At 38.1% G+C, this 24,119-nt stretch overlaps 11 protein-coding genes and 1 pseudogene across 16 annotated transcripts; 4 read left to right on the top strand and 8 right to left on the bottom strand.

Annotated features, from left to right (window-relative positions):
• Nucleotides 1–13: 13 nt before the first annotated feature.
• On the top strand, nucleotides 14–1,633 carry LOC124202325 (vesicular integral-membrane protein VIP36-like). The gene is made up of 7 exons (XM_046598657.1): nucleotides 14–270; nucleotides 336–451; nucleotides 517–714; nucleotides 776–938; nucleotides 1,021–1,193; nucleotides 1,258–1,315; nucleotides 1,379–1,633. Exons 1-7 carry the CDS (start codon nucleotides 165–167, stop codon nucleotides 1,528–1,530), a joined length of 966 nt encoding a protein of 321 aa, XP_046454613.1. The 5' UTR covers nucleotides 14–164; the 3' UTR covers nucleotides 1,531–1,633.
• Nucleotides 1,634–1,643: 10 nt separating this feature from the next.
• On the bottom strand, nucleotides 1,644–2,679 carry LOC124202329 (ADP-ribosylation factor-like protein 6-interacting protein 4). Its single transcript, XM_046598662.1, has 3 exons — nucleotides 1,947–2,679; nucleotides 1,840–1,890; nucleotides 1,644–1,770 (listed from the first exon to the last, which is right to left on the bottom strand). The coding sequence occupies exons 1-3, from the start codon at nucleotides 2,447–2,449 to the stop codon at nucleotides 1,680–1,682; spliced, it is 645 nt and encodes a 214-aa protein (XP_046454618.1). The 5' UTR covers nucleotides 2,450–2,679; the 3' UTR covers nucleotides 1,644–1,679.
• Nucleotides 2,680–2,891: 212 nt separating this feature from the next.
• LOC124202330 (ADP-ribosylation factor-like protein 6-interacting protein 4) lies at nucleotides 2,892–4,202 on the bottom strand. 2 transcript variants are annotated; one of them, XM_046598663.1, is made up of 4 exons: nucleotides 3,766–3,912; nucleotides 3,207–3,695; nucleotides 3,098–3,148; nucleotides 2,892–3,027 (listed from the first exon to the last, which is right to left on the bottom strand). In XM_046598663.1, exons 2-4 carry the CDS (start codon nucleotides 3,689–3,691, stop codon nucleotides 2,928–2,930), a joined length of 636 nt encoding a protein of 211 aa, XP_046454619.1. In that variant the 5' UTR covers nucleotides 3,692–3,695; nucleotides 3,766–3,912; the 3' UTR covers nucleotides 2,892–2,927. The 2 variants fall into 2 exon arrangements, with proteins under 2 accessions (XP_046454619.1, XP_046454620.1); XM_046598664.1 differs by having other exon boundaries at nucleotides 3,207–4,202.
• Nucleotides 4,203–4,951: 749 nt separating this feature from the next.
• On the bottom strand, nucleotides 4,952–7,031 carry LOC124202890 (annotated as a pseudogene).
• A 385-nt stretch (nucleotides 7,032–7,416) lies between these two features.
• On the bottom strand, nucleotides 7,417–8,311 carry LOC124202331 (mitochondrial import inner membrane translocase subunit Tim23-like). The gene is made up of 3 exons (XM_046598665.1): nucleotides 8,154–8,311; nucleotides 7,839–8,088; nucleotides 7,417–7,779 (listed from the first exon to the last, which is right to left on the bottom strand). The coding sequence occupies exons 1-3, from the start codon at nucleotides 8,185–8,187 to the stop codon at nucleotides 7,503–7,505; spliced, it is 561 nt and encodes a 186-aa protein (XP_046454621.1). The 5' UTR covers nucleotides 8,188–8,311; the 3' UTR covers nucleotides 7,417–7,502.
• Nucleotides 8,312–8,663: 352 nt separating this feature from the next.
• On the top strand, nucleotides 8,664–10,120 carry LOC124202327 (phospholipase A2-like). Its single transcript, XM_046598660.1, has 5 exons — nucleotides 8,664–9,052; nucleotides 9,115–9,275; nucleotides 9,353–9,512; nucleotides 9,581–9,730; nucleotides 9,799–10,120. The coding sequence occupies exons 1-5, from the start codon at nucleotides 8,889–8,891 to the stop codon at nucleotides 10,025–10,027; spliced, it is 864 nt and encodes a 287-aa protein (XP_046454616.1). The 5' UTR covers nucleotides 8,664–8,888; the 3' UTR covers nucleotides 10,028–10,120.
• Nucleotides 10,121–10,290: 170 nt separating this feature from the next.
• LOC124202322 (all trans-polyprenyl-diphosphate synthase PDSS2-like) lies at nucleotides 10,291–12,081 on the bottom strand. Of its 2 annotated transcripts, XM_046598655.1 has the most exons (6): nucleotides 11,933–12,081; nucleotides 11,380–11,686; nucleotides 11,030–11,315; nucleotides 10,834–10,949; nucleotides 10,661–10,772; nucleotides 10,291–10,593 (listed from the first exon to the last, which is right to left on the bottom strand). In XM_046598655.1, exons 2-6 carry the CDS (start codon nucleotides 11,655–11,657, stop codon nucleotides 10,375–10,377), a joined length of 1,011 nt encoding a protein of 336 aa, XP_046454611.1. In that variant the 5' UTR covers nucleotides 11,658–11,686; nucleotides 11,933–12,081; the 3' UTR covers nucleotides 10,291–10,374. The 2 variants fall into 2 exon arrangements, with proteins under 2 accessions (XP_046454611.1, XP_046454610.1); XM_046598654.1 differs by lacking the exon at nucleotides 11,933–12,081 and having other exon boundaries at nucleotides 11,380–11,745.
• Nucleotides 12,082–12,984: 903 nt separating this feature from the next.
• On the top strand, nucleotides 12,985–14,398 carry LOC124202328 (phospholipase A2 hemilipin-like). The gene is made up of 5 exons (XM_046598661.1): nucleotides 12,985–13,145; nucleotides 13,201–13,355; nucleotides 13,417–13,576; nucleotides 13,642–13,788; nucleotides 13,862–14,398. The coding sequence occupies exons 1-5, from the start codon at nucleotides 12,985–12,987 to the stop codon at nucleotides 13,962–13,964; spliced, it is 726 nt and encodes a 241-aa protein (XP_046454617.1). The 3' UTR covers nucleotides 13,965–14,398.
• Nucleotides 14,399–14,785: 387 nt separating this feature from the next.
• Nucleotides 14,786–16,601, top strand: LOC124202321 (circumsporozoite protein-like). Its single transcript, XM_046598653.1, has 4 exons — nucleotides 14,786–15,116; nucleotides 15,182–15,998; nucleotides 16,070–16,253; nucleotides 16,324–16,601. The coding sequence occupies exons 2-4, from the start codon at nucleotides 15,182–15,184 to the stop codon at nucleotides 16,445–16,447; spliced, it is 1,125 nt and encodes a 374-aa protein (XP_046454609.1). The 5' UTR covers nucleotides 14,786–15,116; the 3' UTR covers nucleotides 16,448–16,601.
• A 16-nt stretch (nucleotides 16,602–16,617) lies between these two features.
• On the bottom strand, nucleotides 16,618–18,503 carry LOC124202326. Its single transcript, XM_046598658.1, has 6 exons — nucleotides 18,356–18,503; nucleotides 18,095–18,239; nucleotides 17,810–18,033; nucleotides 17,408–17,751; nucleotides 17,200–17,341; nucleotides 16,618–17,120 (listed from the first exon to the last, which is right to left on the bottom strand). Exons 2-6 carry the CDS (start codon nucleotides 18,151–18,153, stop codon nucleotides 17,011–17,013), a joined length of 879 nt encoding a protein of 292 aa, XP_046454614.1. The 5' UTR covers nucleotides 18,154–18,239; nucleotides 18,356–18,503; the 3' UTR covers nucleotides 16,618–17,010.
• Nucleotides 18,504–18,547: 44 nt separating this feature from the next.
• Nucleotides 18,548–20,391, bottom strand: LOC124202324 (all trans-polyprenyl-diphosphate synthase PDSS2-like). Its single transcript, XM_046598656.1, has 6 exons — nucleotides 20,335–20,391; nucleotides 19,799–20,071; nucleotides 19,452–19,737; nucleotides 19,285–19,391; nucleotides 19,101–19,212; nucleotides 18,548–19,029 (listed from the first exon to the last, which is right to left on the bottom strand). Exons 2-6 carry the CDS (start codon nucleotides 20,065–20,067, stop codon nucleotides 18,811–18,813), a joined length of 993 nt encoding a protein of 330 aa, XP_046454612.1. The 5' UTR covers nucleotides 20,068–20,071; nucleotides 20,335–20,391; the 3' UTR covers nucleotides 18,548–18,810.
• Nucleotides 20,392–20,819: 428 nt separating this feature from the next.
• LOC124202319 (all trans-polyprenyl-diphosphate synthase PDSS1-like) lies at nucleotides 20,820–23,991 on the bottom strand. Of its 4 annotated transcripts, none has more exons than XM_046598648.1 (10): nucleotides 23,781–23,991; nucleotides 22,974–23,151; nucleotides 22,508–22,877; nucleotides 22,285–22,407; nucleotides 22,080–22,216; nucleotides 21,872–22,013; nucleotides 21,721–21,810; nucleotides 21,521–21,652; nucleotides 21,257–21,451; nucleotides 20,820–21,192 (listed from the first exon to the last, which is right to left on the bottom strand). In XM_046598648.1, exons 3-10 carry the CDS (start codon nucleotides 22,601–22,603, stop codon nucleotides 20,971–20,973), a joined length of 1,137 nt encoding a protein of 378 aa, XP_046454604.1. In that variant the 5' UTR covers nucleotides 22,604–22,877; nucleotides 22,974–23,151; nucleotides 23,781–23,991; the 3' UTR covers nucleotides 20,820–20,970. The 4 variants fall into 4 exon arrangements, with proteins under 4 accessions (XP_046454604.1, XP_046454605.1, XP_046454602.1 ...); XM_046598649.1 differs by having other exon boundaries at nucleotides 22,508–22,830; XM_046598646.1 differs by having other exon boundaries at nucleotides 22,508–23,151.
• Between the last annotated feature and the right edge of the window lie 128 nt (nucleotides 23,992–24,119).

Below are 24,119 nucleotides of genomic sequence, written 5' to 3'. Positions count from 1 at the left end.
CAACTGACACCTATATGCTCTGGCTCTATGCCACCTATACGCGTAAATCGTAAACGTAGTAAAATCGGCTTAACGAAAATTGTCGGCGTGTAACTTTTTTAACAATCTTCCTGCCTCTCACATCTTCGTCGTGATCAATTTCTTAACAACTCAAAGTGTCGACAATGGATTATTCATATTTCCTAATAGTATTTTTATCTGTAGTCAATTGCGAGTGGAATACCAACGATTACCTGAAGAGAGAACATTCGCTTATGAAGCCATATACGGGTAAGTTATTTATTAAAACAAAATCCAGTTCGCTCAAGATCAACCTTAGTTTTTTCATGGAACAGGGTCAGGGCTCTCTATGCCATTCTGGGACTTTCTAGGTAGCACTGTGATAAGTTCAAATTACATCAGGTTAACATCAGATTTGCAGAGTAAAAGTGGTGCCATTTGGAATATAGTGGTAAGTACACATTTCGTTGTAGTTTATTCTTAATACTGCTGTTAATATTTCATCTTTATTTTCAGCCTTGCAAATCAAAGAATTGGGAACTCCAAGTCCAGTTTAAGGTTCATGGACATGGCAAGGATCTCTTTGGAGATGGATTAGCATTTTGGTATGCTCGTGATAGAATGGTTAAAGGTCCTGTCTTTGGATCCAAGGATTACTTTTATGGACTTGCCATCATTTTGGATACATACAGCAATCACAATGGCCCTCATAATGTAGATCGCATTTTCTTTTATAATAAGCTCCTTTTAATTTATGGTTCTATTTCATTTGCAGCATGCACATCCTTATATTTCTGCAATGGTTAATAATGGAACTCTCTATTATGACCATGATAGAGATGGGACACACACTCAGTTAGCTGGTTGTGAAGCAAGGTTTAGAAATGTAGAACATGAAACATATTTAGCAGTTCGCTACGAAAATGATAAACTCTCAGGTATTAACTGGTTATTTCATGCTATAATAATAGCCTTTTCTTCAAACTAGTTTTTTTTTTTTTTTTTTTTTTTTTTTTACAGTTTCAACGGACATTGATAATAAAGCTGGCTGGAAGCCGTGCTTTACAGTGGAAGGTGTCCGATTACCGACAGGATACTATTTCGGTATGTCGGCAACAACTGGAGATCTGTCCGATAACCACGACATTATTGCGGTAAAATTATACGAGCTCGACGATTCTTCGACGGACGCTGTAAGTACAATAACACGGAAAGAATTGACTCATTTTCTAACTCGTATTTTCTTGAAAAATTTAGACCGCTGAAGATCGTTCAAATATTATGCCGGCTGCTCAGTCGTTCGAACCTCCAAGAGGTATGGATTATTTTAAACAATTACCACAACTAGAATATTTTTTTAAATTACCGATTTCTCTAGAACACGTCGATGACCCGAAGCCGTCTTCCATGGGAGGTGTTAAACTCTTTTTGTTTATGCTTCTTGGTGTTTTAGGAGTATTTGCTTGCATAGTCGTGGGAATAATTTTCTATCAGAGACAACAGGAAAAGTCAAGGAAGAGGTTTTACTAGGTTAACACATCTCCTAATGTTGAAATCATTATTTTTGTGCTTTAAAGTGTTGGTTTTTGTGTGCTCAAGATATTGACAAATAAATTGAAAGGGTGTGAGTTAATTTGTAGTCATTTAATTAAAAAATTATATTGTCAGTTTAAGAAAAATCAGTCATAAGAAGATCTTGCTTTTAAGTTAGCCTGAGCTTGGAAAAAGTTACCATCTGCAATAGTTGCCTGCTTATTGATAGCTTGATGCCTTGAAAAGAAAAGAAACCAAAGGAAATTGACTAATCTGTTAACATATTAATAAATATGTATCATTGACCTTTCTCTGCTGACTATTTCTTCCATGATCTCACCACTACCACGAATCAGCCTAAAAGAATAACTTTGTAACTTGCATAGCTTAATCATCATTTTTATATGAATTACCTTCTTCTTCCTGTTTCAGGATCTACAATCCATTTCAAGGTATTCTGCTGCTTTTCATATTCTTCTTTAGTCATGGGGGCTCTTATCTTGGAAGAATTTAAATCAATATGTGGTCCAACGTTTGTTTCTAATGTTGGTTTAGTTTGGCTGACACTGACAGGTAGAGTCAACGGTATTTCTGTAATCACAGCTTTGACATTACTGGCTTCTAATTTAGCTTTCTGTTTTTTTGCTTTGCTCTTTTTATTCTTCTTCTTTCGTTTCTTGGCTTTCTCATCTTCACTTGATTCTGAACTGGAACTGCTACTAGATGATGAACTAGAAGAATCAGATTCTGAACTAGATGAATGACGTTTACGACTTTTCTTTTTTGAATGCTTCTTTCGAGATATTTTTTCCTTTAAGGATTTCTTACTCTTTTTCTCTTTCTTTCTTTTCTGTTTACTTTCAAGGACACTTTTTTTAGAGACTGATCGAGACCCTTTAGCAATAATCTGATCCATTTCGAAACGACAAAAAAACACAGAATGGAAAATATGTTCAACTAATCACAAATCTCGATATTTTCTTTAACGACGTGACATACTTAGGTACACCAAGTCTTCTGCACAGGTAACGGCGTGTTTATATCTGTCTTTGGGGTTCGGCAACACAAGTCTGCCAAATGTCAACCGTGCCATATCCCAAGTTGCTAAACCGTCTATCAATCGATAAATACGAAGTAGCCTAAACCATCGATATTAACTTAAATTTAAAATAGCAAAATTTAAAAATATTCCTGTTGTAAAATTAATTCATATTAATTAAAACTGTGAAAACTGAATTAAACAGCTTAATTTTCCCCCTTCACTCAGAAATTCGGTTTTTAAACCACGTCTTTTCGAAAAGAATCGAAGACGTTGATTCAGAGATGTGTTGAGTAAAAGAATTGAATAGATATAAATGTAAATGAATCAACTCAATTTTAATGAAGAAACATGATCAATCATAGGTAGACCTTGCTTTCATATTAGTTTGTGGTTGAAAAAAGTTTCCGTCTGCGGCAAATAGTGTACTAGGAGTAGGTTTAACGGAATGTGGCCTTAGAAATAAATAAGAAAAAAAAAATTAATTAATTTGCTCTTAATAGCTTATCTTGTATAAACAATGACCTTTCTTTGCTGGCCATTTCTTCCACAATCTCTCCACTGCCACGGATTAGTCTATAAAACAATTGATTTATTTCAAAGTGCCAATGTTAAACTTTCATGATGTTATTACCTTTTTGTTCCAGTTTCAGGATCTGTAATCCACTTCAGAGTACTCTGCTGTTTTTCATACTCTTCTTTAGTCATGGGAGCTCTAATCTTTGACGATTTCAAATCAATATGTGGTCCAACATCTGCCTCTGGAATTGATAGCTTAACTACTTGCACAGGTACAATGACTGGTAGTTTTTCAATCACAGCTTTTGACTTGGTTGCTTCTAGCTTTGCTTTTTGTTTCTTTGCTTTGCTCTTTTTACTTTTTTTCTTTCGTTTTTTGGATTTCTCATTTTCACTTGATTCTGAACTGCTTGATGAACTTGAAGAATCTGATGAATCAGAAGAACTCGAGGCATGACGTTTACGACTTTTTTTCTTTGAATGACTTTTTCTGGATTTCTCCTTTGATGATTTCTTACTTTTTTTTCCTTTCTTACTTTTTAATTTTCTTTCCACATCACTTTTCGAAAACAAAGATTTCCCAGCAGTAATTTTATCCATTGCTCTATTAAAAATGACAAGAAACAATTTGTCAATACAAATTTACTCAATGACAACCAAATCAAACAAGCTACTTCGATTAGCTTCTAAATTCTAAACTCGAATCGTCGTCTGGCGTTTTGAATGAAACGTTCGTCTGTCATCTGCCAAAGGGTATCGCAAGAAGGTTGCTTAACCTCGTTACTCAAAAAGTCGTCTGCAATTTAATTTCATCTTTCATCAGCAATTTTATATGTTTAAATTATACAATACAAATACGTCACCAATTAAATATTGGTTGGGCTTATTGGCCCCCGGATTCCGGGGGCCAATAGCACTTTTGGCTATTGGCCCCCGGATTCCGGGGGAAAGCTATTGGCCCCTGCCGCTAGGGGGCCTACGGGGAAGGGCCGCGCCTACCAGCAGGCTTTTGACAATTGACACATTGAATCAAGCGTTAACACCTTAAATCTGCCATCTTGTGTGAATGAACTTCGTTTGGTTTGAATTGTAATAGTGTAATAATAAGTAATAAGAAATAAAAAAATTGGAAAAGCGAAACTGTAGCCAATTGTTAGATCCTTTACAACACAAGACAAAGAAAACTTAAAATTAAAGTGAAAATTAAAGTTAAAATTTAAAACAAGATTAATGTTCCATTAAAACAAGATTGGGAATAAAATAGAAAGTTGAGCAACGGCGCCATGGTAGGAAACTAATCATGCATGAAATGCCAAGATAGCGAAGCATGTCCGGCGTCTACTAACTTCATGTAAATGTTGTCAAACTTTTTCTACCTTCATTGCTAATGCTGTTCGCAATGTTCTAGAAAGTCATAATTAATATAAAAGTGAAGGTCCGTTTCTTTTGGTAATTTTTTATGGGATGTGAATTCAGAATAAATAAACCAAGTGACAGAATGCGTTTGATTATTATGTATTTAGAAGTTGACAGATGACGCTGACATATAAATACCCACAACTTAAATCATTAATAAGCCATTGGGAAGTATGGGAACTATCTAGAAAGGAACAATATGTAAAATCAAACAGAGGATTAAATAAGTTATATTTATATCATCATTTTCTACTGATAGCCATGTTAACTTCAATTTTCATGTCTCCTATATGGCGTGATATCATCTGCATATCAGAGGTCTCAAAGAAGATGGGTAGAACAGCTTAAACCGAGACAGCATTTTATTTATCACTAAGGGAGGATTTGCGATTTGGTTTCGTCAACTAAGATGGAATCTCCATTCTTATTTATGAAATTTACCCGTCAAATTCACCACTTTTATTTGATAAAGATGAGATATGTTTTACGATTGAGGGCAGTCGATAATTACACAATCAATTGAATATGTCCTTAGTACTGTTTTGGTTTAGAAGTTGTTGTGTTATAACAACAGAGAGAACAGGCATGAAAGAAAAACACAATCAATCGGTAGTTAAATTTCAAAAAAATGGGTCGAGAATCACAATGACGATAATCAAGATTAGTTTTCATCCGACCCTTCGGAGTCTTCCGACTCTGTACATGGCACAGAGTCCAATGGATCTTTCAATTCAACGGCGGTCGTGTTCTCCGAGTCTTCATTGTCCCACTGCGTCGGTTCCGGCATTTCCATCGCCTTGTTCCGCAAGGCTTTCTGCAAATATAATAAATAAAACGAAACCCAGTTAGTTGCGGCCTTTAACACAAAAATGGCAGACAAATGACATTCTGTTAGTATAAATGTTCCGTGTAAAGTTATATGGATTCGCATTCGACGGGAGGGTGGGTGTTTTCATTCCACAATCAAAATCGGCAGAAAAGAGTCGCCTAAACATTTAAGAAGGTCGTTGGATGGCTCATTTGATGGCTCTGTTGGTGTTTCTGTCGACTCCGCATTTTGGTGGTCCGGAGAGCTTTCGTCATTATCTTCTTCACCATCATCATCTTCATTCAAATTTAGCGGCTTCCCGTTGACTGACACGATGTTGGGTTTCCTGCCACCGTAACGCTTGAAGAAATCTGCTTGGTTCTTCCTACGTTCGACCTTCAACTGTTCCACAGCTTCTTGTTTATCTCGTTCGATTTGAGCCAGATCAACAACCAGCTGGACACCCTTCGTCGATTCGTCCCACCAACCGTAAAGCCATTGGCCTCCATTCTTTTCGCTTACCTTATGATCGTTTTCGGCCATCTTGTTGAAAATGCTAGAGTACAATTTCTTGTCCTTTTCGCGTTGCTCGCGAATCTTGGCGTTGCAGATCACCACTTGATTGGCGGCCGCCTTGTTGTTTCAATCAAGTTGGAGAATCGCCTCGAAATGTTTCTTGGCGTCCTCCAGCTCGTGGATGCCCAAAAGTGCCTACAAATGGAGAGACAAAATCTGTGAGTAATAAATCAGAACAAATTGCTGGTCAATTGGTACGGATACCTGGCCATGCGGAATAAACCCTTTTCATTTTTCGGGTCCATCTCGAGCGCCTTGTGGCAATGATCACGAGTTGCACAGAAATCATTTAACTTTAAACAGCACATGGACTGATTGAGATGTGCTGCCAGCATGAGCTGTTCTCGTTCCGTAGCTTTCTCGTCTTTAAGAGCTGAAATAAAAACGAAAAGTTTTATTTTTTTACAAAATGAAATCAAATTGTTGCGAAAAGCAAAACTTACTTTTTTCAAACTCGAGGAGGGTGACAATCTTGGAGTAGGCCTACTGTTTGTTAGCCAGAGCGTATTTGGTAGTTTTAAAATGATTGATTCCTTTTCCTTTGCAGAGTTTAGCCTGCTCCAGCTTTTTCTTCGGCGTCCATGCTCCAACTCTCTTTGGCCTTTTCAAAGCTCTTGACTCGAGTTCAACATTCGAGGTTGACGTTGGGAAACACCTTGTTTCTCGTAACCGGCAGAGCCGAAACCGTATGCAGGTGACAACTTAAGCAAGCTCCAATCTTGCTTCTTGAATTTCAACAGAGCCTATTCAACACCGTTGGGAATGTTGTGTTCTAAATCTTCTCCAAGGTTGAAGCTTAACTCAAGTTGATCATCAAATACCGTGTCTCCGTGTCGACCGAGCAGTAAAACTAGAACAATTAAAAGGGAGAAAAAGTAAACTATTGTTTAATTTTCACTTTAAATAATTCAGTCAAGGAAGCATACCTTCAGCAACAAGCACCTTTTCATTATAGGATTTGAATGACTTTAAGGTTTGATTTATAATTCCTCCATCACTTGCTTTGGTGAGATCTTCTATCTTTCAACCTAAAGACAAATATAAATTACAGAATTTATATAAAAATGAACAGTGTGGATCTAACCATACCTCAAACATCAGCAATTGGCATTTGAGATGAATTTTTAGGTGGACTTCCATTTTCACCGTAAGCATAATTGGATTAACAAGACAAGACTGCACACTTCAATGGTATTTACTCCAGTAAGGTCTTGCATGTCTTTTTTACACTACCTGTAGAGAATTACATTTAAAAATGTCAATAAAAAAGACATGAAAATTCCAATGAAAAAGACATGACGAAGAACTATCACTTGTCAACAACACGGCCGGCTGCTGGTACTAGGCGCGGCCCTTCCCCGTAGTACCCAAGGCACAGGCAGTGACTTCAAAAACAAAAGACTGCTGTGAGGCGCGATCCTTTTCCAGTGTCCCCCTAGCGGCAGGGGCCAATAGCAATTTTGGCTATTGGCCCCCGAAATCCGGGGGCCAATAGATTTTTCCTTAAATATTTGTCACTCGATGATAACAAAAAAAACTAACGTTTATTGGAGAACTTTACAGTAAACACTAGGTGACGTTGACATAGGTATGATTCAAACAACCTAAAATTCAGTTGCTAGTCCAGCTAGTAAGTTTTTCTCTTGAGGTGAATGCACAATATGCCAAAGCTAGAGCAAGACCACCTGCTCCACCTTTCATGCAGCTTTTCAGACCTGAAGTTGATTTATATAATAAACCAGTAGCAGTGGCAGCAGCTAATGTATTGATTTCATCCTCAGTATCCCTTATCCAGTTAAGGCCAACTCCAAAAGCACTGTACATCACAGCAACAACACCAAGAGTATTTGCTGTTCCAGCTCCTTGCTTCATAACATAGTTGATCAATCTGAAATTTAAATATTTCATCAATAGGTTAAATACATGGATAAGATATTGAATAAGTACTGTGTTCTTCGAAGCTTTCCAGTGTGACCGGCTACTGCTGTGTCTTTGATTCCTCTCACAAGACCAGTAACACCTCCAATACCTCCACCGATCATGCACATCCCACCTATCGAAGAAAATGCTAATTCAAAACGTCCTCTATGGCGACTAGCTCCTTCGGGAAAGATGAATTCTGGTTGACTACTCTGCAAGTATGATGGATCGAAGTTCAGATACGGTGAAAGGGGGGCCAAGTTTCTGTTAGAATACACTGAAAATTCGATATTTTAAATTATGACAAAAGTGATAAATACTAAAATTTAACTTCTAATCTACCTGATGAGTTTAAGTCATTCTGTCCTGGGTCCATTTTTATGAAAAATTACTTCAAAATGGTTAGAAAATATTATGAAACCAGCACCGGCCGGACCTGTCGTTTGGGAAACGTGGATCGTCTGCAAGAATCAACTTCTCTGTTGCCAGATTATTTTTTAACAACTACCGTTTCGGCGTTTCCCCCCCCCCCCCAAAAAAAAAAAAAAAAAAAAAAAAATATATAAAAAACATTAGATCGATAAACAACCAGATAAACTCTTTAGTATTAAACTACTACTGGATCATCGGAAACATACGTAAGGTGAAAAAACAGCGCAATAATTACGCAATAGCTCAAGATTTTACTTTTAACCTTTGTGAGCATTTTTGGGGAAAAGAAAATGAAAGTAAAGTATGTAAGTATCGCATATTTGGGATTTAAACTTGAAACTGCTTGAAACCCCCTTCTTCGTTATTAGGGAACGGAAAAAAAACCAGGTAGCTACATTTTAAACCTAAAGTTTCGTAGACTAAAGGGAGAGTAGTACTAAAAAAGTTTCCCAAGAGAGGATGAAATAAAGCCAAGACAGTGTACCCACAGAAAGCGACACGAACAGAAGCAGGTCATCCATGCTCCCTACAATAAGCTGGACGACTTGACAACGGAGACCAATTTTTTAAGTGTTCAACAGTCGTCGCCGAATATTCAGTGGTCTCACAACGCAGTATTGATTTAGGAGGAAAACAAACTAAAATATGATTCTCATCATAGTCTTGTCTCTTTTGCAAGCAATTGTTGCGCTTGTTTCCAATTCCACAGGATCAAACGAATTATTTGTTCTAGATGGGCATCCGCGTGGCAGAAGGGCTGTGCTCGTGAACAGTGACCCCAACGAACCTTGTCGAATCTACGGCCATAGGTACGTGTTAACCTTCACGATTCCAACCCTCACAACGCCTCAAGGGAAAGTTCTTTTTTTAGTAACCCCATACAGGTTATTGAAAATCTACCGGACGGTCCAAGACTCCGAACAATCAATCAACAAGAATGGTTGACAATTGCCGCTGATTGTCAACAGCGTTTGCTCACTCTCAATCAGAAGCCGACCACTGCCAACAATCAGATAGATTTCATTTACCCAGGTAAACAAAATGAAAAAAAAAAATACATTATTAGTCCAATTGAATTTCAAATAACAGTTCGTTTGATACCCAAACAGGCACCAAATGGTGTGGAACAGGAGACGTTGCGAATAATTTTAAAGATCTAGGACCACATGCCGCCACAGACATGTGTTGTCGAGATCACGATTTTTGTCAAGACACTATGAAGCCTGGAACTTGCAAATATGGTTTGTGCAACACCTCAGTCTTCACTAAGTACGTTTTCCTACAGTAAATGTTTTGTTCACTGTAGTTCTAATAAAAATCCAAACTTTTCTTTAAAGGTCCCATTGCGATTGCGACGACCGATTTCGTCAATGCTTGCTAAATGCGGCGAATGACCCAGCTAGTGTTCCAGTGGGTTTCATCTATTTTGACGTTGGTTTTATAAGCTGTTATCGCCAGACACCTGACTGCGTCAATAAAGTATTCAGGTAAGATGCGCAATTTTGTCCGAAAGACAACTTTTGAGAGACCTAATGAAATTGAAATAATCACGCAGGGAACCAATAGAACTAACTAGGCGGAAGAAACGACAAAATCAATCGAGAACCAGAAATTTGCAAAATGGATGGTGTTTTATCCCGCCTCAACCGTTTAAAAAATCGGCAATGGTCCGTAGAAACCAACCTGACGGTATATTCCGGCACGTCCTGTCAACTATGAGTGATGTTTCAACAATGGTGAAACAAGTGGCTGGATCTACCTTGTCTGTGCAGTCTGGAAAATGAGGGGCATACGGAATGTAAAGCCTTTACTGAATTGGCTGTAAAATGTTCTACCTGAAAAACCCTGTCGAATAAAACAAAAGCAATACAACTATCGATCGGCTCATTAGTTTTTACTTTAGGGAATTTTTAATCCTTTGACCTGATAAATTTTATGGCATGAGCCGCCATCTCGTCTTTCTGGATTTCTAGACAGATACTAAATGAAAATCTAGAAACGATTTTAACAGTCAGTAAGGACAACACTTCAAGGCCAATGACAAAGCTTTGTCAATAATAAGTTGTAACCACCAGCATCAATCAACACAGATAATACAAAATCAATAATTTTTACTAAATTTAAAATGCAATTAGTACTTGAGCGCTCTTGCGATGTTACAAAGAGCAAGACTGGCATCATTCTTTGGAAACTCGCTCAACATTTGTAATGCTGCGTCGACGTGTGTGTCGCGCACAGCTTGAAAATTTGATATCACTTCTTCGAAAGGAGTTCCTGGTGGGAAGAGTTTGAACAGGACATGATCCGCCTTTTCTTTGGCGTTCTTGTAGCTTTGTATTTCATTGTTAGCCTAATAAAAAAATCATTAAAAAATTTAACCACCAAGTCTGATCGTACAGAAATAAAGCAGTTTTTACCTGCCAAGCCAAGGCGATTTCAAGCCCAAAATATTTACCGAATTCAACAAGTTCTACGTTATCCCCTAGAATTAGAGATGACTGACATGCATGGGCTAATAACGTCCCATACCTAAAAATTAAAGCGTCTTTTTAGTTATAATCTGGTCAAACTAGTCATTAAGTATTCATGCCTTAGTTTTGATTGATGCCTCCATCTATCGAGAGCACTGTCTGTTTCATTTGCCACTATGTCAATGAATTCTGCAGTACTGAAGTCTGATATTGCCTGAGCAATTAGCTCTACAACCTGTTTGTGGAATATTAATTTAAAAGAGTGTTTAAATTTTTATAGAGTTCAAAGTACAAGATTGAAATACTATAGTCTACCTTAAGATTTTGTAGATTAGCAAGTAGTACACAAGAACGGGCCAATAAAAAATCCCCACATAACACTGCCATTTTGTTCCCCATTTCTAGACTCTCATTTGGTGTGTTAAGGTTGATGACTCCTGTATGAATCAAGTGAGCTGCATGAACCAAATCTGTGATCTCTCCAAGTGTTCTCTGTTTTGGCAGAATGTCTTGAGTTTGATCAATTTTTGCAGCCTTGGATACAAGCAAAACCAATAATCCTCTGGTCTGATTTGTTTTGTCTTGCGAATACACTAAATTTCTGCAAGACAAATTTATAAAATAATTAATAAGAATCCAGCGGTATAACAAGAAAGGTAATCTACTTGGCAGTGGCAAGCAGAGGATGTCCAGTCCCAATTAGTTTTTTTAAGTAAACGGCAATGTTAGATATTTCATCAATGGCTTCGCTTCGTAAACTAAGGAAGGGCGTAGGCAAGCCCACTATTTTCTCTGCATTGGAAACTGCTTGTACCCAATTATTTTGACAAATCTGAGAACTCGCACATAACCTTCTTGAAATGGTAACATTGACGGGATTGGTGGAACGAATACAACCAGACTGAAGAGTTTTCCAGCAAATCAAACCATTTCTAGACACCATTTCTCCTTTTTTGAATAAAAGAAACGGCACTACACGTGGAAAATAGCGAAAAGGAACACATTAGTTTCAGAATCGTCTGCCGTTACAACTTACAAACAAACAATCAAACACAAACACCATCTATTGGCAAATTCAGAATTTACGTATCTTTCGCAAAAAATTTAATCGAACGAAACAAATAAAAGAATAAAAAAAAAACAAAAAAAAAACATTTAACTTAGATTTTTTATGCTAAAATTTGATGTTTTAACCAACAAATTAAGTTCAAAAATTACCTCTTAGAAAGAGATCTCGTAAAAATAGGTGGTCCGAACAAGTCGAATCTCTATGCACTAATAACCGAGGTCCCTGTTGTGGACCACTTTATAATATTCAAAGAAGTTTCTCTCTTGATTTAGTACCTGCTGCTTGGGTTTCTTTAAACTCATCCAACAACTAAGTTGAACTCTAAAACAGGAAGGAGTTAGTACAGCATGTGCTTTCGGAAAAATTACCGGAATCATGGCGAACCGGTTTTTCTTTGGCATCATAGAACCAATCATTCCTATTATAAACAATTGTAAATTCATCATTTTCCAATTCTGCTTAGACTACAACAAATTTCCCGCAATCCCCCTTGCATTGTGAATGTCATGCCATACAGTATCGCTTTCAATTTGACTAAACAACAAGTCACCAATTAACATATCAATGGCGGTGTCATCTAAATTACAAAATGCATAATGAATTCGTTGATTTTATATCTTTCGCTAATGTTGAATATAGTACTAATAATCACAAAATTAGTATCCTACAAGCTATTTCCTTGATATATGACCTAGTTCACTGGATTGGCGATAACCAGTCTTCAAATACCCTTGGCTCATAATCGAATTTCTTTTTTTTAGATTTCTCTTATCCGGTTTTTCAAATTCATGAACGCAACTTTTCTTTACGGACAACCATTTTGTTGAGGTTAATACTAAACGGGAGCGGGCCACTTTGAAATATTTAAAAAATACAGCTGCATGCAGCTCATCGACAGGATTCCGTTAACACAACAAACAAACGTCGCTAACATATAACAAACTTAGACAATAGACATATTACATAAAAAGAAATCGTTACGTACGTGATGTGATTCGTGGTTTTTAGCTGCATCAGGATCGACGTGATGGGATGGGATTTTCCCGATTGACATCTTTTCCAGATACACCGACCAGTTGTTTGACATCACTGAATCGAGTTTCACCAGTCGTCGTCAAGTATTCGAAATCACTGGTCTCAGCCTTTAGTTTTTAGGGCTAAAGGAAAGTAAACGCAAGCCAGTGTAGAACGGTAAAAAAGGATGGTGATTGTGGTGTTGTCGCTTTTCCATGCAATTATTGCGACTGCTTCAAGTTTGTCAGTTACCAAAGAGCTGTTGATATATGACGGACATCCATTTGGCAGCCGAGCTGTGCTCGTGAGTAGTGATCATAATGAGTCATGTCAATTTTTCGGTCAAAGGTAAGTCACCGCTATTCGTCTCCTTTTCAACGGCTCAGCACAATATTTCTTTTAGTGATCAGATTGAGTTTATTGAAAACCTTCCGGATCGTCCGCCAATTCGGGTGGTAAATCAACAAGAATGGTCGAACGTTTTTGCTGAATGTCAGGAACAATTGCTGTCCCAAAATCAAACACCGACTCCGTCTAACATACATTTTATCTACCCAGGTAATTTAAAAGTCAAAAATCTAAAGTCATTTCAACGATATTTTTTTCGAGGCTGCGACAGGCACCAAATGGTGTGGACCAGGAAATATTGCAAATAGTTATGATGATCTGGGCAGTCGGGTCGCCACAGACATGTGTTGTCGAGACCACGATTTTTGTCCAGACACTATGAAGCCTGGAACTTGCAAATATGGTTTGTGCAACAACTCCGTTTTCACAAAGTATGTTTTTCCAAACAAAATGGACACTTCAGTTATTTTACAAATGAAATGTTTAAATGCGTAAGATCAAACTGCCGTTGCGACGAGAAATTACGTCAGTGCTTACTTAACTCAAATGACCGAGCGAGTACTCCAGTCGGCATAATTTACTTCAATGTTGCTGCTGTTAGTTGCTACACGCTAAGCCCTGATTGTTTGAATAAAGACTTCAAGTAACGCATATTGTTCTGAAATAAACCACAACTCTAATAATAATTTTCGAAAATATTTGAAACCAACCAATAGGCGACGGGAACAAAAATATTCCAGAGATTTACCCGGAGACCAGAGCGGATGGTGCTTCATTCGGCCGGAGTCATTTAGAAAGTCAAGGCGTTTAGGCCTATAACCCCGTGAGGATTGAAATACTAAATCATCTAAGGAAAGTTGTTGAAAAGAGCTGGTAGTAAAAAAAAAACTGCGTATAATTTGTAGCATCTGAAATGAAAATAATTAAAGTTTGTTTTGTTGAAAATAATTAAGAACCAGTTGAACCTCATATGCAATATTGGTTTTGGGTAGCCTACCTCAAATTTTAAGTTGATTGATTCCACCTAATCACATCTTTTGTGATTATCTAACAGCTCTGATGTACATTGTACAAGTACACTGTTCTTGACATGTTATATCTGTGCTCTGTAATTGCCGAAACTAATGAATACTAATTCTGCATCATTTGTTAGAGTTCCGCAAACCTATTATCGAAAAAACAATTAATTAATGTACAATATGCATGAAAAATTTTAGTCCAATATGAGAAATACAATAACGAAAGAATTTAAAGTTATGGGTAAACATTTTTTAATAGGGCGAAAATCTTCAGTTCGAGAATAAGACATAGAGGTTCGAATTACGTCAGATTTCCGAAGGTGTTTTGGAATGACGTTGAGTCGCATTCTAAAACTGGAAAAATCCGAAAAACAATGAAATAGTATAATATTTGAGGTCATTTGGCAACTGCAGGAAGTAGCCGACAATATGGGTCTTCATTTTCTCAAAATGAGTATAAAACGAGTACACGATGCGTGACCCATACATTAACAGCTGCCTTGCATTCGCTTCCCATCATAGCGGAGAGATGCGGAAGTTGATAAAAACAATCTTTCTTCCTTACGGTACTAGATCCGGATTGATTCAGTCAGAAGTCTCTCACAAGACCCACTACGACTTTTGGATGTCCCACATTTTCCAGGGAACTCATCATTCAGTTCACAGCTGAACAACACCATCCGGCCGTCTACAGTCTATACCGTACCTGATCCGTGCGTCTGTTTTTCTTCCGATCCTGCAATCGGCCCTGGCATTTTACTCCTCCAGGTCAAAGCTGCGTTAAAAAAAGAAGCTCCGCCTCGTTGCACTCGAATCTGCCGCCAAGTATAAAATACAACCCGGTAGGTCGCGTCGCGTCAGAGTACAAACGGCCTGCATCCATCACCTGTATGATATAATCTAGTGTCAATTAATTGTTTCGTTTGAACAGGATAAATACATTCCAATCGAGGTGAGTTTCAACTACATTACATTCCGATCTGGGTAAATTTCAAGATCGGGATACATTCTTTACAGATGTGGAAAGCTGACTGGAAATGGCACCTAGTGGTGGTTGTGCAACTGTTGTTGATTTTACATGGAGTTGAAATGCAGCAGCAACAACAAGCTACGCAGAGATTTCAGCAACAACAACGTGAAATTGGATCTGAACAGAAACCTCAGATTTACTGGGCCACAAGTATTAATTCTAATAGCAACAGCAATAAGAGATTCCAGCAGGCCAACGAATGGGATGCAGTAGCTCAAAAGAATTACCTCGATCGACAATGGGGAGTTTCAGCCCCCGCTCCAGCTCCAGCTCCAGCTCCAGCTCCAGCACCAGCTCCAGCTCCAGCCCCAGCTCCTTACTCACCTCCAGCACCACCTGCATCAACTGCTCCACCAGCACCGGTGTACGCTCCCCCACCAGCACCTGTGTACGCTCCTCCACCAGCACCAGTATATGCTCCAGCTCCTACATCTCCTCCGTATCAACCATATCCTCCAGCATACCCTGATCCATCTCCTCCAGCGTACCCTGATCCAGCTCCTCCGGCATACCCTGAACCAGCTCCTCCAGCCTACAATCCCGCTCCACCTCCGGCCTACGAACTGCCTTCCTATGGCCCACCTCCTCCAGCAGGACCATATTACTATTACGCTCCAGTCAAGGAAACCAAAGAAAAAGGCCCCTCAATTAAAGATATGCTGGACATGGATAAAGAAGCTTTCGCCACCATGTTGCCTGATCATAAGAAAAATCTTACCAACGAACAGAAGATTTGGCTTTCCGTACTAACACCACTGATTATCGTAGCTCTAGTCGTACCGCTGGCAGCCATTCTCCTTTCTAGTAAGTGTCACTTTAATCCTTCAGTAATAAGAATAATCATCCAACTTACCTCATTTGTTTACTCAAAAAAGGTTTCACCATCACCACTAACGGACGCAAGTTTGGAGAGCTGAACATAAGCACAATGAAGAAAAGCCTTAGGGACATTGTGGAGAGCTATGGTTCAGTCCTGGAAACGGACGAATGCATGCAACGCATCATCTGCGATCTTGGTTCCTATGCAACGGCTGTTCCGGGAAATTCTGTCATTCTAACGTAATTATTTAAAAATAATATTAACTAATATTTAGAGATTTTAATTACCATCGTATTTCTTTTTCTTCAGGTTCCTGTCGACACTTGTACCAGACACGATGAAGAATAACATGGCTATTTTCCAAAAGGCAGTCACTTACGGCGCTGACAAGGCCCAGTGTGATAGTTTCAAATGTTCTCTGTGGAAGTACTAACCTTTTGGCGGAAACAAACAAAAACTTGGCTGCTCGGAGATAATATCTTCGTATTCGATTGCCTACGGCTTTCGATAAGTCGCCATATTCATTATTTATTATTCAACCTATTTGTCTGAAATTTGAATTGTTAATAATAAAAAGGGGAAAACAACGTACCGTTTTGGGGATATTTTCAAAGTATCTATTTGTTGATAACAGAGACTTCTTTATCCTATTATTGCATACTTTCAATACCATGAAAACAATTAAACAAAAAATGTCTCTACAATTTCTCTATGTCTATGAATAGAAAACCAAATTGCATCTCCCCTTGCTTAGTGAACCGCCCCATCCTGAAACAGCAAACCAAACCGAAAAAAAGACATGCTACATCAAAAGCATAAATTACGGAAATAAACAAATCTCTGGGTAAAAAAATTTATCCCAAAGAAAAAAAGAAGAAAATCTTGCCGGAAATTTCTAAACTGGGAACACATTGAACTTAAGATTTAAAATAAGAGGTCATTTTTCTATGAAAAATTTCATTTCCGATGATTGCCCAAGTCTTTTCTTGCAACAGACTAGCGACGCTTCTTTTGGATGTATTCGGAAAGAGAAACGGGTGGTGGGATGAAATCCGGACAAATATTGCGGATGTGAGTTTCCCGGCGATTATCTTCAGTTGAGAAACCTTATGGTTCATTGATTATAATATAACCATACAATTAAAAGGGTACATAGCATGGAAGTGGTTGGAAATATTCACTTACTTTGTGAACAAAGAAAATTGAACCGCGTGATGGCGTGAAGAAGGAGTCGATCGAAACTGCACTGCCTCTCGATAATGCACGTTCCTTCCGGGGCGTCCAGGAAAAAATCAAGGACTTCATTCTCCAGTTGAGCTAGCATTCCCTGTGAAATAAATGTCATTTATAGGAACAACTTGTAATAGCAGATGAGAGGTTTTAAAAAATTTACCATAGGGAAATGACGCTTTGTGAATATAGATTTCAGTTTAGGGCACAAAGTGCAAAAGGCCTCTTCAGCAGTCATGTTTCGGCGCCTTTCACGATAACTGACAATTTTTTCGACGACAGCAGGTGGCACTTGATCTAATACTGGCTCATTGTTGAAATAAGCAAATATTTCATTATTGGCAATAATAGCGAGCTGATCATCTTCAGTGAGGTTTAAGAATGCATTCCAAGCCCCCATTTTGTCAGGTTCCTGTAGCAAGGTAGCAAATACTGAGTGAGGTTCAGTAAATCCAGGTTCAATTCTTTTGTCTTCATCAGATTCAGCCAAATTGAGTAAGAACTTGTCTTCAAGGAATAAGGAGAAATAGAACAAGATTCGGAAAACTTAAAGTATCAACCATACTGTTGTGATAACGTCTTTGTTTCTTTTGCCCTTTGGGAATTTTCTCCTGTCCATTATCTGACTTGCGGCTAGAGCGATTCTTTCCTGATGAATTCTTATGGAAACAAGGAGGTCTGGAAGCCCTTATTGGTCGAAGCTGGTTTAGAGTTTGTTGGGTAAGAGTCTCAGTAGCAGGAACATTTTGTGGTGGGGCTAACTCAGGTACAGAATCACTTTCTGGCAAACTAAAACATACATAAATTTTAGCCACTATCATTACCCAAATCATCAACCACGATAACTTACACTGGTCCAGTCTCCAAAGGCGAAATGTGTTGGAACTTTGAGCGTTTAATTACCCCCATTTTATCGCGAAGTCCTGTTATCAACAAGGAAAGTGAAAGTAATGGCTCCCGTCCAATCCAGCCTTTTCAGAGAAAGCAGGGGCTAGCTGTGTATTGTGAAATTCAAGGGGTAAAAATGAAAACAAATATTAAGATGGGATTTATGCAAATTTCTTATTAAAAGATAAAAATTCTAATAGAAACTGTCTCAATCTACGCTTACATTTTGACCCCAATATTTTCGCAAACGAAGGTGTTATTGTTGCCGATGTTGTTGACACAACAAGCAGCTTCCTATTACTGCCACCAGATGACGACAGTCGTAGGTTTACTTGGCGTTGGCGGTTCTTTTGAACCATTCGCTTTTGTGAGTGAAACAGGGTGGATAAAAAAAAACATCAAAGCAAGCAAAATATTAAGAATCGTTGTCAATTTATCCCGATAAACAATTATATGAAATGAGATTTCTAATAAATAAAATCGAACAGGTTCACATCTGTAAGGAAATAAAAGGATAATCTGTTACTTGCAATAACGGTTGAGAATAGAGAAAGCTAAATAAAGACCTTTTTGTTTTCCTTAAGTTATCTTTGTTAATTATTTAGTAGATAAAATTACTTATAATGGCAGCTGTTTTTCAAATTCGATATCAGATGCGGCTATTTCTTTAAAATTCGGTTAGTAATTGAGTGCCTTTGCGATGTCACATAGAGCAAGACAAGCATCGTTTTGTGGAAACTTTGCCAATATTTCCAATGATGCATTGATGTGTTTGTCGCGTACAGCTTCGAAAATTAATAAGATTTCTTCAAAAGGAGTTCCGGGTGGAAAAAGCTTGGTCAGAATGTGCTCCTCTTTCTTCGTTGTGCTCTTGTAGCTTTGTAGGTCAATGTTTGCCTATGCCAAAACACAATCGTAATCTAAGTGCCGAACCCATGATCGTAAAAGTGTATGGGAACTTTACGTACTTGCCAAGCAAAAGCAATTTCGAGACCGAAATTTTTTGCGGATTCAAGGAGATCCATATCGCCACCAAGAATTAGGGTTGACTGGCAGGCATTTGATAATAAAGTTCCATATCTGAGAAAGAATAAAAAGGCCGCAAGGTAAACATTAATGGCTGTTGATCCACCCATAGACATTGATGATTACCTCATTTTCGTTTTCTGGGTCCACAAATCTAGGGCACAGTATGTGTCCTCATCAATAAATTCAACCGCACTAAAATCTGCTATAGCTTGGCCAAATAACTCTATAATCTGTGAAAATTACATCATCACCATTCTGTTTCAAAACCCTTACATTGAAAGCATAGATACCTTGATGTTTTTAAATTCTGCCAATCGGATACTAGAGCGGGACTGAATAAAATCACCACACAGAATTGCCATTTTATTCCCCTTTTCTAGATTTTCATTCGGAGTGGGAAGATTTATAATTCCTGAGTGGATAATGTGAGCTGTATGGATCTGTTCAGTGATCTCTGCAAGTTTTCTTTGATTTGGCAGAATGTCTTCATTTGCCTTATGTTTTCCTGCCTTGGATACAAGCAAAACCAACAACCCTCTGGTGAGATCCTTTTTGGCCTTAGGATTGAGGAGTTCTCTGTGGTGGAATTAAACAAAAAATTAAATCGAGCATAATAGGATGGTTATTTAAAATTTACTTGACAGTGGATGTAAGGGGATGTCCAGTTTTAATGAGATTTTTCAAGTAAACAGCCATATTACTTATCTCATGGCTTGTCACACTTTCCAGATCGAGAAAGGTAGGATTTCCTACCACTTTCTCTGCGTGCGAAACGGCTTGCAGCCATTTGATCTGGAATACTGGGGGACTTGCGCCAAAACCTCTAGAAAAGGCAATCCCGTTGGGTGGGTTGAAACTACTAAGCTGAAAAGTTTTCAACCGCATCAAGCAATTTCTGGATGCCATTTTCCTTTTAAAAAACGCCAACATAAATAATTAGACTACATTTTTTTTTAAAAACAAAGAAGAATTGACTGCTGCAATGCTTTCATCGTCTGCTTCTGCAAAAAGCAAACGGATGCAGCAGTGCAGTACCGTCTAAAATACTAAAAATAGTTCGCAAAATTAAAAAAACTTTCTATTTCAGTTTCAGAGTCGATGAAAAATAAAAAAATGAATAGAAAAAATTCTAAAATGTTAACAAATTCTATGAACATTTCATTTTGCGCTTACCACAAGCTGCCACAAGAGAAAAGAAAACGACAAACTGTAATATGAGAACACCTACGCACGAATAACTCAGAATTCAAACAACTTGATTTTCTTCTCCTTGACAAGGAGCCATGACCTTATAGTTGGTACCCGTTATTTAACCGTAAAAGAAAAAGTTCTTAATTTATTCGATAACCTCTCGATTCCCTTCCTGATTACAGGTTACATAAAATAACGTGAATGTACTTGAAACATTTGACCAGCGAAGTGCGCTAGATTGAAGTTTTACATAAGTGGACACTGGACAGTCATGAAGATTTTTTTTTCCTGGCAAGAATTGCTTTTTTATTCGACTTGTAATGCAAATTCTCAAGCGGTAAATCCCCACGAATCTGTCAAGGTTCTGTAAAAGTTTTCAGACATCAGGTGTTCAACCGTCAACCTGTAGTACCTGCAATCAAATTTTACCGGTTATTTGAAGGTGAGAAGTATGACAGTTCCAACCATTCCGTTTATAATGAATGTATTTACAGCAATATGGTTTTTTATTCGTCAATTTTTATTACACTTTGCCAATAAAGAAAATAATGCGGTTACGATAATGGCGTTAAAATAAATAAAATAGACGTTTCCCATCTTCCAACCTTACTAAGGAAATTATTTAATTCTGTTGAGTAATTTATGTGTAATGGTGAACAAAAATTGCTGATAGGGCGATGATGAAAGTTGCGCTATTTGTTTGACAGCATCATCACAGTATTCGGTCGCCAATTCTTTCGTTTTATTCATTCCATCCGATTGAAGAATCAACTGAAAGGCGGTCTCGACATCACCTGGCTCTTTAAATCGACGGGCAATCATCGGATTCAATTCAGGAAACTGTAGAACAAAGTAAATTAATAATTAAGAAATTCCCTGCATGTTCACTAGAAATTACACGGACCTGCTGGGCAGCAAACAAAACAGGGGCGTTGGCCAGCCCTTGCGTCAAGTCGACGGCCGCTGCTTTGCCTAACTGGGCCGATGTAGCGGAGAAATCTAAGATGTCGTCAACCAATTGAAAGGCCATTCCCAACTGGCGACCTAACGTGAAACCCATCGCTTGTACGTCGGAATCAGCTCCGGAGAGCACACTGACCTTTATCAACAATAAAACAGCGTCAATTAAAAATGATGTAAACTACAAATTATTGAGGAGAGCAATTACCGCCTGGCAACTATGAGCAAGTAAACTTGCAGTCTTCTTAAATGTTTTATCGACATAGTGCGCAAATCTTTCTTCCTCTGTAGCGCCTGCACTGAGTTGCATGATTTCTCCAATGACTATGTGATCAATCATCTGAATATTTCGATATTAAATGTTAGATTTCAACCCAATTGCTATATAGGATCGGCTTTAGAAATTACCGTATTTAATAAAATCGATACGTCTTCGTTGTTAATTTCGGCGATTATTCTCATCGACCGACCCAGGACGAAATCCCCAGCTAAAATTGACTAAATAAATATCATTGGCTTTAGCCGTGATTTTCTTAATCTTATTTTTCCTTTTCCATACTTTTTTAATACCCCAAACATTGTTGATTGACGGCCTGCTTCTCCTACTTTCCGCATTGTCAATTACGTCGTCATGGTACAAACCGGCTGCGTGAATCATTTCAAGTACTTGACATACTCTTTTTTGGTCTTGAATCAATCTCCTTTGTTAAAAAAAGAAAGCACAATTAAGCAAAAATTAAGTATGGTAGAAATCAATGAGGGTTTACCGATAGGTTTGTTTGCCCAGCTGGTAGTTTACTGCTTTAGCCCAACATAGCGTAATTACTGGTCTGATAGCTTTGCCATCTCCGCCAAAATAATATTGAGCTACGGGTACGAGCAACGGCTGAGTGTCAGTTAAGGCCTATAAAATAGAACGGATGAATTTTAATTTTGGAACTTTTAAAATTGTATTGCAAATTGCGCATTAACCTCTCTGATACCTTCGTAGACATCTTCCACATCTTGTCGCACTAGTGAATCTTCACGTAGTTCTTTATTCTTGGTACTAATTGCAGTTGCGAGACTGGTGACGCTTGGCACTCCAGTTTGAAACTAAACGAGAACAAGATAATTGTCACGATTTAGTCATTGTCAAATTTGTTTCAATTGATAACCAAATACTAGACAACCAGTTAAAAACAATTTGTCATACCTGATGGCAGTGGAGTTGCTTTAAAGTTTTACGTTTTGATAAAAGCGGTACCCTGCTGTAACCTTTACACAAATGTTTAGATGCGATACGGAGCATGGCGAAATTAACTAGTTATCTTTTCAACCAAGTTTACGCTGTAGACCGATACGTTCGATCCAACAAAGGAGAGAAGAATATCTCGACAAGTGTTTTCGTGACCAAATATCGAATTTAAATGACTCTGGCAACGAGGAACCGGGTACTTTTTCTCGATTCCAAATGGACCATTCAATGCCGGTGGCCATGAAAACAAGTCTGGTACAGTAAAAGCGATAGGAGAAGAACTAAACAAAAATCGAAACAAGCCAGAGCCAGCCCATAAATCGTTGGACTATTCAGACAAATACGGTTATAGGAATTTTTTATTTAAGTGAGCGTTCGGTTGGTTGTAATGAAAATCGTCATGAACAACTACACAATTTAATACCTGCTTTGGCAAAGTGTGAGGGCGTAGCTGTTGCGCGGTAAAACTAACGATACTTTCTTGATGTAATTAATTCCATTTTATTGTGCAAGGGTTATTCTAATTTGTTACTTACCCCCACCACTTCTTTGATTTAAATAATGCGGGGGATTCCCTTTTTTAGTTCAAGTGAAGTCTCCATCTAGAGCAAAAGAACGCAGTTTTTTGGACCATGAAATGACAAGATTGCTGTAGGACATTGTCGGAAATTAAATTACACTAAAAGTCCAGACTAATAAAGTGATAAAAAGTAACAGGATTGATGTGACCATTCGTGCTAGTTTTGGCCTAGAAGGTGAAACGACAGAAAGAGAGCTACTGCGACTTGACATAGAGAATAAAGCCCTATACCGAATTTGCGAAACTAGATACGATTTCACTCAAAGGAGTTCAACTGTTGAAACATAGTCATTCTGTCGTCTGAAAACGAAAATTGTTGGCCCCAAAACAGAAAGAGACATCACAAAAGGTTTTATAAAAAAATGTTGCTGTCCGTCCTGATCAAACTCTTGTTTTTCTCAAATCGGGCGAGAAAGTAACGGGAAAATTTAATTTAATGAAAATGTGGAACGCACGTAAGCAGACTTTACCAAATTTGTCATTTTTGAACTCAACTTCTTTTTTCGTATTTTAGCTAATAAAGAAAATGCAAACTCTTACTACTACGTAGTTGGGTAGGCTATTGCTGGATGCCTTCCAGTTAAATTCTAGACAATTTCAGTTCTCTCCCGATACAACATTTGGACGTTAGTTACATATGTCGAAACTTACTTTTCATATGGTTCCCAGCTCTGCTTCCATGCAGCAAACAAACTCGGAATGATCTATCTATATACACGTCGGAATGTGGAATCCATCGTCGAAGATTTATGTGGTTCCTAGAAGAACAGATGAATTCAATCCGGTTTGGGGGTTATCGGGGAAAATCAGGAGCAATCCTGCACCGAGTGACCGAGTCCTCCCACATTTTGTTGCCAGCTGATTCACTCAAGTAGCTCAACTGGCAGACACCAGGTGGCGCATCGGGATGGTAGGGTTGCAATATTTCTGAATAAAAAAAAAATCGATCAAATATCAAATCCTTAACTTAATATTAACTAGTACGTCAAT

The sequence above is a fragment of the Daphnia pulex genome, chromosome 9, assembly GCF_021134715.1.
Source record: "Daphnia pulex isolate KAP4 chromosome 9, ASM2113471v1".
Lineage (NCBI taxonomy): Eukaryota > Metazoa > Arthropoda > Branchiopoda > Diplostraca > Daphniidae > Daphnia > Daphnia pulex.
Note: the sequence above shows the minus strand (reverse complement) of the source record. Positions and strands in the feature narration are given on the sequence as shown.